General features: G+C 57.0%; 1 protein-coding gene across 1 annotated transcript; it reads right to left on the bottom strand.

Annotated features, from left to right (window-relative positions):
- LOC119111879 (protein MTO1 homolog, mitochondrial) lies at positions 1-11,554 on the bottom strand. Its single transcript, XM_037235735.1, has 14 exons — positions 11,378-11,554; positions 10,721-10,839; positions 10,266-10,458; positions 9,504-9,680; positions 9,053-9,165; positions 8,701-8,846; positions 8,022-8,191; positions 7,242-7,405; positions 6,397-6,568; positions 5,424-5,586; positions 4,784-4,900; positions 2,891-3,001; positions 1,270-1,330; positions 1-129 (listed from the first exon to the last, which is right to left on the bottom strand). Exons 2-14 carry the CDS (start codon positions 10,832-10,834, stop codon positions 34-36), a joined length of 1,797 nt encoding a protein of 598 aa, XP_037091630.1. The 5' UTR covers positions 10,835-10,839; positions 11,378-11,554; the 3' UTR covers positions 1-33.
- Positions 11,555-12,194: the final 640 nt, after the last annotated feature.

The raw sequence follows: 12,194 nt of genomic DNA, 5'->3' as shown, positions 1-12,194 counted from the left end.
TCTGCTGCGCCCCTCAGCCGGGCTCGGCACCGGTTAGCCGGCGGCGGCCGCCCGCTGACGGCGCACGTGCTGTAGCAGGCGCACGATGGCCGCCGGCGTGACGCCCGAGATGCGGCTGGCGGCGGCGATCTGGTGAGCAAGGCCGGCCCGTCAGCGGTGGCGGCGGCGCTGACACGGGCGTACGTGGGCCACCCCTGGCTCCTGTTCAGGAAAGGCTAGGCCTGGAGCGGGTCAGGAACAGCTCTGGGACGCGGCCCGCGCCGCCGGCACACGCGGGCACGAGGTGTGCAAGCTCCGTTCCGGCGCCGGCGGCGCTCTCGCTGACCGAGCACGGGGTCGGCCGAGCCATACGGCTGGTGGTGGGGGGTATCTTCATATCACGGGGGATATCACGGGGTCGGTCAGCCATACGGCTGATGGTGGGGGATATCTTCATCGATACTTTGAGGGGGAAGGCACGACTGTCGGCTGCAGCTGTGATGAGGATCCGGGATCCCCAGAAGCTTTACAACGCAAGAGAACACCTACTGCGTGTTGGTACCACACCGCACGCACTACAAGCCTTATACACATATTAAGATCACTCAGGGCAAAAGGTGGTCTTCGTAAATAAAACTTCCAACGGGGCACATTAGGACTAGAGCAGAAGTCATCAGACTGGAATCATTTTCATCCAGCCTGATTCTGCTGCCAGGGAATACGTATTAGTTGTCACCTTGGCCACGTCACCTACCAACTACTGTCCGCATGTAGTGTAAGCAAAACAGGAAAGGAATCTTGTGTGGATGTCCGATATCTCAAGCAGGTCCTCCAGTTACATTAGCATGCAATATGTCTGACTTGTGCTTGATTTTGCTTCGGCGGAATCTACAGATTCCAAATCGCGTGCTTTGGTGATCAGCAACGGGACGAAATCTAATCGTAGGTCCACTAACCGTGCGAAATCCGACTCCGAACCCGGCGGGCATTTACAGGAATCGAATCCACTCCGACTCAACGGAAATTTTGTTGATTCCGAAGTAAACTACGACTCCAACAAAAGACGAGCCCAAGCCTGAATGCGTCCCGAACGGCTTATAACCACACATCCCTGACCGATCCCATCCATTTTCAATGGGTGCCCAGCGATCACAGGAGTCGACGCGCCCTTAAACTCCGATCAGCACCATCGTCCATACGTTGCTCGACCATTGTAAGTGATTTTAAAATGACGGTTCATTCATGACAGTTCAAGAAGTATGCCTGCAGCATTTGCTACCCCATCCATACCGTCTGGGGTCGGCTGGCCATCAGCTTTTCGCGCTCCTCCAACGACAGGGTCATTTGATGGCTGCAAATGCGGAAATATAATCAAGACAGGAAAACCCGGAACTGAAACATATCATCGTCACCAGAAATACGCAGATATATCACTTATCACCGCCAAAGCCATGAACATAGGACACGGGTAAGTTCCGAAAAAAACCGCACATGCTCAACAAGTCTATGGGACAGGGCCTTCGCAAAGGTACATCATGGATGTTCAAAGCTGTCCATGGGGAGCGTAGCACAGACCTAACACAAAGAGCTAAATACATTACACCTGCAGCCGCGAACACTAGCATAGATGCGTAAGACGTCATCAAGTGATATTTAAATGATAAATCAGGATCAGCAAATGATGAGGACATTGCACATCAGATCGAGGTGCTATTCAGAGAGGAACTCCATTTCCATGCTGCAAAAGACGTTGCGATTATTTATCCGCAGGTCTGAAATCATCACCGCGAACTGTCCGATAAATGATACTTCGCTTAGCCAAAACCGAAAAAACAGCGTCGTAATTTTGGAACAATGTGCAAAAAGACCGAAAGTGAACTGGACACAAGCGCCATTAAAACGTTTCATGAAGGGACCAGCTTTTCCCAATCTTTTAGGCGAATCTTGCACTGAGAAGGGATCGAATTACGACCTCCCACCGAACCCCATGTGGACATCATACAAGCGGCTGATAGGTGATGAGAAGTGTTCTAGATAGCTCGCAGACTGTACACAGTGCTAGCATTCGGGTGACTTAAGTAAGTCACAGAACTCTCGGTATCTCTCTCGCGTTTAAACACTCGATGCAAGTGAAGTAACTACTTGTGTTCATGGGCTACCATAGCAGATATTCTCGTATGAGTGTATGGTAGTGCAGTAGTGGCATCCCCTTATCAGCGCCTGCCTGGTGGCACTACCTGGACGATTATATTTCTCAACTTCGGCACGATTTGGCTGCATCCCAATTCCCCATCTCTTACCCCCTCCCACCCCTGAGGCCCTTGCAGTCCCTCCTTCGTTCGTAATTATTCCCCCGCAGTATCCCAATTTAGAAACGGCCTGGGATAAATGGTCTTCTGTTGCCTTTTATGATAGCAAACTCGTCGGTGATAACGTCATTTTTCATACCTGGGTTTGGTATTTATACCATATTCGTCGTAGCAATGCCGCAGTGAGGCTCTATCACATGTGACACAGCTCTAAAATAGGGCATCTGCGACCATGCCCCATGATTCATCATGAAAACCATCTTCCTTGTTTGAGTTGTGTTATGCATGAAGCTAATCTCTCGTGGTTTCAAGCCAAACTTGACGACTACAAGCTAACGTCCACACGAGACATTTAAGACCAGCAGAAGGTGCAGCAAACTGAAATTCTGAGGGCTGACAAAATCTCCGGACGAGTATTCGTCGTACAGTCCACACTATCCCGGGGTCCATCGATTTCCGGATATTCGACCCATTTCAACAGATGGCTGGTGCAAGCCCGTCCATTCCACCAACCGGCGTCGTATTTATTATTTGACATCACCCTTCCGCCGCACATTGTCAGTCCGGTCCGCCGCCTGGCCATGTCGAGGTCGGTCCATTACCTGGTGTAGTCGAGGTCGTCCGGTATCACGAGACCCTCGTCCCTGCGCACCTCGGCCATTTCCGCCAGTTGGGCGGCGCTGGCCGATTCATACAAAGCCTCGATCTTCACCCTGAAATAGCGCCGAATGTAAGCATCCTAGTGCGCGCGGGGCACCCCGCAATGCTCTGGCCACATTCACACAGTGACATCAGGTCAGTAGCGTTTTCGCCGGGTGATCTGAACCGCACGGCACAGCGGCAGCAGATACAAACGCTCGGCCCCTCCGAACTATACAAGGTCGTGAGGTAATCGCCTGGAAGGAATATTTGCGGCATGTTACAAGGGTCCGATTGTCACAAAATCTGAAGGCCGAAAGCGATATACACAGCATGGGAATTCCTATATGCATGAGACTCCGGCCACTTCCCGAGCTTTGGCGCCTCCCATACGCCGCTGAAGATGGTCACCACTGGTACGTGTTGAAAACACGCCGTTGGTCCACTCCACTTTGGTTTACCTGCCAAACCCAGCCAACCAATGTCGTGACTGTGCGGACGGTGAGTGCTAATCGCATGTCGCGCCAGGTTCAACTGTGTCAGCCTTTACGCGTCCCCGGCAGCGTCGCTCCGTCGGAAAGCGTCCTAAATGGTCTCCCTTCGTGTAATAAAATGCGCGACAGCGCAGCACAAGCCACCGACTGCCACGCATATTATTTATGACGCATCATTATCGACGTTTACGAGGCTGTGTCAAGGGACCGTGCCCGGGTCTCAGGCGGGACGTCCGGGCCTTCGCGTTTCGTCTAGCACGGGGGAGGGGGCTGCCGATGCAGCACCTCCAGAAAAGACGACGGGGTCAATCGACGTCGGCCGGCCTGAGCACCACTGCCAAGCTCGCGGCGGGCACCCCTCCCTGCCGAGCCGCCACGCGCCGCAGCAACGAACTCGCGCGGTCGTTCCGCAACACTACCCGAACTCTCACGGTTACGCGTGAGCTCTGGCCATTGAGCGCCGAGGGCCACGGCGCCGCGTCACTGCCGGCCATCCCCAATGCCGTCCTGTACTTGGGCCTCGCGTAAGTCCACTTGACTTGTTAGTGCGTATTATTATAACTGGATTTCATTAGTGTCTATGGTGTCAACTGTCCGTCTTCCTGAAAGCTGGCTTCTGCATATCTGTGAGTCTGCTTGTGAAAATGTGATAATTTTAGCCACGCCCCCACACCTCGGACTACATCTAAGATACATGAGAAGGGACACGAGTGCCCAGCAGCTGCCCAGTCATCTTACCTCCCGTCGTATTTGGCTGCATAGTGCAGCACACTTAAGGACCGTGCTATTCGATGGAGGACGCCCTGATCCACGCTGTCGAATAGACCACTCGGCGCAATGATGACGGCCAAGACAAGGTCGCAATCTCAACTGACATAAGCCGTGCATTTAACAGCGCTGACCGTGGTACCTTCCTTCCGAAGCTCAAATCGTGGAGCACTGGTCAAGGCTGGTCCGAGAGCTACTTCAGTGGTCGGCGGCAAGCGGCGAGAGGCGGCCCATTATCCCTGCTCTGCGCCACCGTCTCTCACAGGGTCCCTCGTCAGCACGTCTTTTAGCATCTTTACAGGCAGTCCACCATTCTGCCTAGCACACAGAAGCCAACTATGCTACGCCAGGGACAGCCCACTGTTAGACCTCACTGTTGGCCTGTTTGGCCTGTTTCACTCGGAAGCCCCGATGGTAGGAGACCCTTCTTTCTGCCGGGTCCCACTCCACACCAAACTTCTCGCAGGAGGGCCCAATCCCGCAGCCAACGCGGCAGTCAATCACGGCCGATAACAACATCCACGTCGTCGTGCAAAGTAAATCCACTGATTGAACAACTGAAGTCTGACAGCCGCAGAACACTCAGCTACTGACCTGGCCTGCACCCACGGCTCGCAGCTGTCCTCCAGCGAGGAGTACCGCTCGGGGAAAGCCTTCAGAATGCGCGCCAGCTCCACCTTTTCACTCCCTATGCCTAACAGCTCAAATGCCCTGGAAGGGACGTCAATGGCGAGCTCAAAATCAGCGACATCATCAGGTCACATGTCACAGGTCACTTTAAGACAAGGTACGACCACTGCTGCGAGCTCGACGCATAGCGCGCGGTATCATGTTATCATCCTGAGCTGTACTTGTCACACCCCACCGACTCCCAATGGTGACAGAGTGACCTCTGGTATTTGAAATCAAGCAGCTCAATCCACATCACGGGCAGTTTCGATCAAAATCAGCACCGAACAGATTGCCAGAGGCAGCCGGCCTCCCTTGAGCAGCCCTCATACAAACGGCCGAATTGTGCCGGTGAAGCAGGGCTTCTCAGCGTGTACAATACGGTAGAACGGGTGGAGATCGGGTGTGCCATGCGCACAGCACGCAGCACAGATCGAGCCTTCCTATGGCGAAGGGCGCTCAGCTGGAATGGTTGGGCTGGATAGGCAAAATTGCTATTGAAGATGCCCCAAGGAATGATCGAGCCGCCCACCGCACCGCTCGCCCACACTCGCCGGCGACGCACGTTTTGCTGTCGTTGGACGAGCCGGCGGGCAGCCGGAGGTGGCGTCTCCACTCGGCCAGCGGCAGTCGGTGCTCGGTGAGCGCGGCCGTCACCGTCTCCAGGCGGGCCCGTGTGGCGCACAGCCGGGTGTACCGCCGCTCCGATACCGCGCCGGCCCGGTACCCTGTCGGCGGTGACAGGGGTGACGGGCGCACCGCGGCTCCGACATTACGCCGGCCCGGTACCCTGTCGGCGGTGACAGGGGTGACGGGCGTACCGCGGCTCCAACATTGTGCCGGCCCGGTACCCTGTCGGCGGTGACAGGGGCGATGGGCGTACGCCGCTCGGGCATTGCGCCGGCCCGGTACCCTGCCGGCGGTGACACAGAGGTGGTGGCTGGGGCGGCAGAGGTACCCGGGGTGGCTCGGGGTTGCATGATGCTTTCGGTACATCATGGCCCCTAACCTGACCCCCAGCCCACTCTGGGAGGGGAGGGGAGGGGCGAGAGACCAACAGCGCTGGCATGTCCTGAAATAAGTTTGCAAGCGACATGCGACTACAGCATAACCCGCAACCTCTCGTCTAAAACCCATAATTACCGCGAAGCGCTTGCGCCACTTTGCCACCAATGATGCAGACCAATTGCACTTGGTTTCGTTATCTTACGTGTTTTTTTGGTCATTGATCGGTTGATGACAGTTTTGTTGCCATCAATCTCAATCGAATATCACCGGAACAGAAATGAATAGAATAAACGTCTGTAAGAGATCTGCGTCAGAACAATCTAGGCTCGAAAGCAAAGCAAGTTCAAACACCAGCCACCTGATCATGACCGTCCGTGACGTCCTTGTCCATCGAAACCCGGCCCCAACAACACCGCACCGCCCAGGTACAACACCACAAGCCGCTCACCTGACCTCCAGCGGCCCCGTGCGCCGGGTCAGGTCACCCACCTGACCTCCAGCGGCCCCGTGCGCCGAGACAGACCACCCACCTCTCTCGGTGAGCCGGAGGTCGGCGTTGTCCGGCCGCAGCGTGAGACGGAACTCGGCGCGCGACGTGAACATGCGGTATGGCTCGTTGGTGCCCTGCACCGTCAGGTCGTCGATCAGTACGCCGATGTAGCCGTCGGTGCGATCCAACGGCATGGGTGTGTCGCCGCGCGCCTGACGCAGGAGGCGCGGGTGAGCGCTGGCCCAGCCCGGCAGCGGGCCAGCCGCGGACGGCGGACAGCCGCGCAAACAGAGCCGACAGTCAGCGGAGAGGGGAGCACGGTCAACTCACTCAAATGGAGCCACGAATGGAGTACAACGACTGGCAGCCGGCTAATCGCGGAGCAGAGACCCATCATACTCAATTCAACTGCTTAGCTTTTCGGACTGGGCGGTGTATGTAACCATAAAAATTTTAAGGATTTCAATAGTTAAGGTCAGCTACCCCCAGATTGAGCACTTCATTGATGATGGCGCTGCGGTGGAGGAGCGTTGCCATCACTTGAGCCTAATGCGTTACAATCTGGGCGTACCCTGGCTAGATGATGTCTTGATAGCACTGTCTGTCAAGTCTGGGATCTTTTGACAGCCAAGCCAAGCTTTAGACGAGCAGGGACACCACCGCTGATTCCTACTTTCCTGTAGTGCAGCGCGATTGTACAATCAACCGCTGCGCCGCGCCATCTGCACTCCCGCCGCTCTGCTACCCGTCAGCTTCAGCACCGGCGCTGCTACATGACAGGCGTGGCCACTCAGACGGGGTAACCTACCGGCACAGAGTCGGTCCGCGCGGGCCGGCTGCCGGCGGCGGGGCGCGCCCCGGCGGCGACCGCACACCCATCGTCACCTGTCTGGCCGCGTTGACGCCGGCCACCAGGCCCTGAGCGGCGGCCTCCTCGTAGCCGGTGGTGCCGTTCACCTGTCCGGCCAGGTAGAGGCCGCGCACGCGGCGGGTCTCCAGACTGGAGCGCAGTTCGCGCGGGTCGATGTAGTCGTACTCGACGCCGTACCCTGCAGCGGGCGAGGGCGCAGCGTCACGCGACGCGACCAGGTTCTTCTGTCCGGGTGTAGGCAGCTGTGAGGAAACTTCCGGTGCCCAGCTTCGTCTGATGCCCAGGTATCCCGACACGCACTCGAGATAAATTCCGTCAATGCTAGTAAGTCAACGGTGGTCGGGAGCTTTTGGAAAGACTGTCGGAAGGGCTGCCACTTCAACAGACTACGAGAATCCTGTCTCAAATGGGCCTATTGCCAGAAGCCATCGTCGGCGACGTTTTAGCTTCCCGTCGAGGCCTATCTCACCATTGCCTCGCCCTTTCAATAGCTTTATATGCGAACCTGCTGACATCACACCATTTCCACCTCCCGGACAACACCATGCAGTATAAGCGCGCACCTCACATATCCCTCCACGTCCATTAACTGCGTTAGCACACCGTGAATACCCCGACTCCGACTCCTACTCCGACTCCTATTCCGACTCCGACTCCGACTCCGACTCCGACCTCAATCTCAATCCCCTGACCTCGACCTCGACCCCGACCTCAACCCGACCTCGACTCTGGCCTCGACCTCGACCTAGACCTCGACCCGATCCGGGCCGTGATTGGCGGCACACGTCACCCACCGGGTCTGACCATGTGGCAGCGCTCGAGACCCGGCAACTGGCGCAGCATCTCCAGCTGCAGCGGCTCGGCCATGGTGCACGACAGGCCCTGCGTGTAGATGAGGTCCGTGTCCGGATCGGCCGGCAGTCCCTCCGGCTCCAGCCACACCTGGTGCTGCCGGTCACCGAACCTGGCCGCACACGGACCGGTCACAACCTGCCCAGCGGCGGCTGGTGCTGCCGGTCACTGAGCCTGGCCGCACACGGACCGGTCACGGCCTGCCCAGCGGCGGCTGGTGCGGCCGGTCACCGAGCCTGACCGCACACGGGCCGGTCACGGCCTGCCCAGCAGCGGCTGGTGCGGCCGGTCACCGAGCCTGGCCGCTCACGGACCGGTCACGGCCTGCCCAGCGGCGGCTGGTGCTGCCGGTCACCGAGCCTGCCCGCACACGGACCGGCCACGGCCTGCCCAGCGGCGGCTGGTGCGGCCGGTCACCGAGCCTGGCCGCACACGGACCGGTCGCGGCCCGCCCAGCGGCGGCTGGTGCGGCCCGCGTGGTCACTGGGCGCATGAACGCCGCACGCTGGCCGGGGATGTGCTGCGTCAGGTCAGACGAGGGCGGCCCCCTCTGAGACGTGATTGGGGTTCGCATGATTCTTGCACGCAAACAAGGTGCTCATACCAGCACGGGCCGCATACCTGAGTATCTTGGACTCGATGGAGGGGCAGTAGCGGGGGCCGTTGACCTCTTCCTTGACGTGTGGGTTCTCGTCGAGTGACCGCCTGACAATGTTCCCCACCTCCGACGTCGTATACGTCATGTGACACGGCAGCTGGTCCTCGGCCTGTGGACAGCACGGTCAGCAACGACTGTCTGGTATGGTGCAGTGGAAGGCTGCGGTAATCTCAGCGACATCGAAACTCAAACTTAACTAAAACGAAACTAAAACTCAAAACGGTCATGTCCAAATGACCTGAAACCCGGCTCGTATCCGATCTTGACCCACGCACCACGGACGCCACCGCGGCGATGCGGCCGCTAGCGCATCACCTTGATCCAGACGCTGTCGTTGAGGAAGGAGAAGGGCTGCGGCACATCGTCGCCTCCGTGGGCCTCCAGCCGGCTGAAGTCGATGCTGCGCTTCAGCACACGAGGCGGCGTGCCTGCAACGGCGGCCCGAGGCGGACTTCAGGCGCGGCACGCGGCCGGCCATCCCGTGCGCCGACGGCCGAGCGTAACCGGCGGGTCCCGGCGCATCACGGACGCACACAGCGCACGGGTGGTGTCTGCGCCCAGCCCGTGCACGATCACGAGTTGGCGGATCCTGACCGGCATAAGGTTCGAAGCTGAACTTGCACACAGTCATGCTGGCAGCCGCGCTCATCGGACTGCACTTAAGCCCTCGTGAACAGGCTCCGAGTGCGTGTGGACAGGCTCGGCGAGCACAGCGGCCGTAGCCGGTGGTGGGCACGGTGACGCGGCCGCCCCCGCTGGCCGTTACCGGTTTTTAGGCGACCCATCCGAAACTGGAGACGCTCGAGGGCACGCGCCAGATGGATGGCCGGCTGGTCACCGGCGCGGCCGGCCGGCCACGACTGAGCACCCAGGCTGATCTGGCCGCGCAGGAAGGTACCGGCGGTCAGCACCACCGCCGCCGCCGTCAGCTCCCGGCCGTCCGCTGCCGGCAGCGCGCCACCGCACCCACGCGTCAGCCTTCGCTGATAAGACACAGTCGCGACGACACTCAGGACATGTGAGAGTGAACCGGTGCAACAGGTGGTGGACCAGTGCTAACTGGTTTTTAAAAAATGGGAAAAGTCAATTATGTGCACAAATGTGAGTCTTGACTGTTGTAGAAAGACCCGTGCATTCCTCTTGGCGGGGAACTGCCAGTGCGGATGGACTGTGCTTCACCTGTCGCGTGCTTAATCCACAATAGTGCGGTACAAAATTCCTTATCTACTCCCAAAGCTACGTGTTGGCGCTACTATGAACACCTTCCTCCAATTTATGCTTTGTATCATTCAGTCTTCATACGCAACTGACACAACTACATTGCCGCCATTTTCCGCCGCGCGCAAACCTCTCTGATCACTCGGAAAGCGATCATCCGTTTTGTTATCACTACCGCACCAATTCAAACGTCGGCCTAAACAGCGCACCGCACCTGCGGGTGGCACAGAGAGCCTCTTCCTCGAGACGGCCGCTCGCTGAGCTCACTAACAGCGAGCCCTACCCCGGCGCGGGCCGCCCGCCGACCTACCGGTGCGGACGCCGTGGCAGCGCGCCGAGCCGGGCCGCTCGCCGTCGACCAGCAGCAGGTCGTCCACGCCGGCCTCGAGCAGCTGCAGGCCGGGCGTGGCCAGTAGCTGGCGCTGCAGCTGGCGCCGGTACAGCTGGCGATCGATCTGGGCGCGCGGACCCCACACGGCCGGCCCCTTGCTCCTGTTCAGCACCTGCTGACGCCGGCGGGTGTGAGCGCCACCAGACAGGCGAGGACGTCACCTGGCGGATGCGCTCTGCCGAGAGGACAGAGACAGGACAGAGAGGGCGCTGGCGGCGGTCAGCTCGGCGCCCCTTGTCAGCTCATGTATCCGTAGTAGTACAAGGACATTTGAGCTAATTGGTTTATGCAGGTAGCACATCAGTGTTCTTATGAGAGGTACTGCATGAAGTCCGCGATTAATGCAGCACTGGTTTCTGATATAGATCACCCACCTTGTACTGCACTCCGGAAACATCGCAAATTTTGGGGCAGAGGCCATCTAATGCGTCGATCTCTCGCATAAGATGGCCTTTTCCAATTCCTCCAAATGAAGGGTTGCAAGACATTTCTCCTGGAAATGATAACAGTGATTGAAAAATGTCACAATTTAGCATTAACATATGGTGCATGAATATGCACAATGCAAAATATGTACACAAGCATGCATGCATGAATGCCTGCACACTCGCATGCATGCATCCATGTTTGCACGCACGCACGCACGCACGCACGCACGCACGCACGCACGCACGCACGCACGCACGCACGCACACACACACACACACACACACACACACACACACACACACACACACACACACACACACACACACACACAGATATAGGAATGTACATGTATATATTGCACAGAAAAGTTGCACAATAATATGTTGCACATATATATTATGCAGTTCTAGCTGTCGATCTGCTTATCACACACCAGTCAGTTTAACTTGTTATGAAATTTGATTTAAGGTGCTTGATGCTTGCCATGACAATTGCCAGATTTGTGACGGTGGAGATATACCCGCTGATGATAGTACAATAGAACAAATAAGCCTGTCATCTTAGTGATATGCACATGCCAATTGCTTGTGTTAATAGCTCACCAATGGTGGAAGCCTTGTGAGTGACGAGTAGGGTGCGACCTCTGAGACGGGCGGCAGCCGCGGCCGCCTCCGTGCCCGCGTGACCGCCGCCCACCACAATGACGTCATATGCGGGAGGGTGGTGGGCACCAGAGTGGCGACTCCTCCGACCCACGGTGTGCAAAAGATGACACAGACCTTGCCAAAAAATGTACTGTGATGTCAGTAACATTGTTTGTCAACTGCCATGCAATTCAATCACCATCTACTCCCAAAGTGGTCCCAAAATACATGCACAAAACTCATAAATAGCATTAGAGTTACCCAGCAAAAAGAAACTTGATTGAAAAAGAAACTTGCATCATATAACCATGCTAATGGCAGTACATCTGCTTGGGGCCTCCTGACCAATAGCACAAAGATCCCATACAGAAATTGATGAATTCAGTATACTTGGTGAATACTGGCTGTCTCAGAGCACTGTCACACTGGCTTCAAATGCTATTGGATATTGCTGCCATGGTGCACATGCCCTATGAGGCTTAAGCATATGCAATTTCATTTGCAATCTTGATAGCTTTATGGGCCTGGATATGGCTAACCATTGGATGATATACTATTGCATGCATGCATACAGGCCAGAATGTGTGTTGCCAGCCAGAGTATTACCCCTTTCCTATCAGGTACTTAAGCTAATTGGCTTTCTAAAGTCCTCCCAAATAGGGGCAGTACCACAGGGTGGGCACAGTGAGCAGTCACCAACCCTGGTGTCAAACAGAATGGGTGAACATCTTTTTATCTGTCATGAAATTTAAGGAGTCCCCTTGAAAGCTATGAT

Source organism: Pollicipes pollicipes, unplaced genomic scaffold (assembly GCF_011947565.3).
Source record: "Pollicipes pollicipes isolate AB1234 unplaced genomic scaffold, Ppol_2.1 Scaffold_7261;HRSCAF=8764_pilon_pilon_pilon, whole genome shotgun sequence".
Classification (NCBI taxonomy): domain Eukaryota; kingdom Metazoa; phylum Arthropoda; class Thecostraca; order Pollicipedomorpha; family Pollicipedidae; genus Pollicipes; species Pollicipes pollicipes.
The sequence above is the reverse complement of the archived record's forward strand: the minus strand, read 5'-3'. Positions and strand labels throughout refer to the sequence as shown.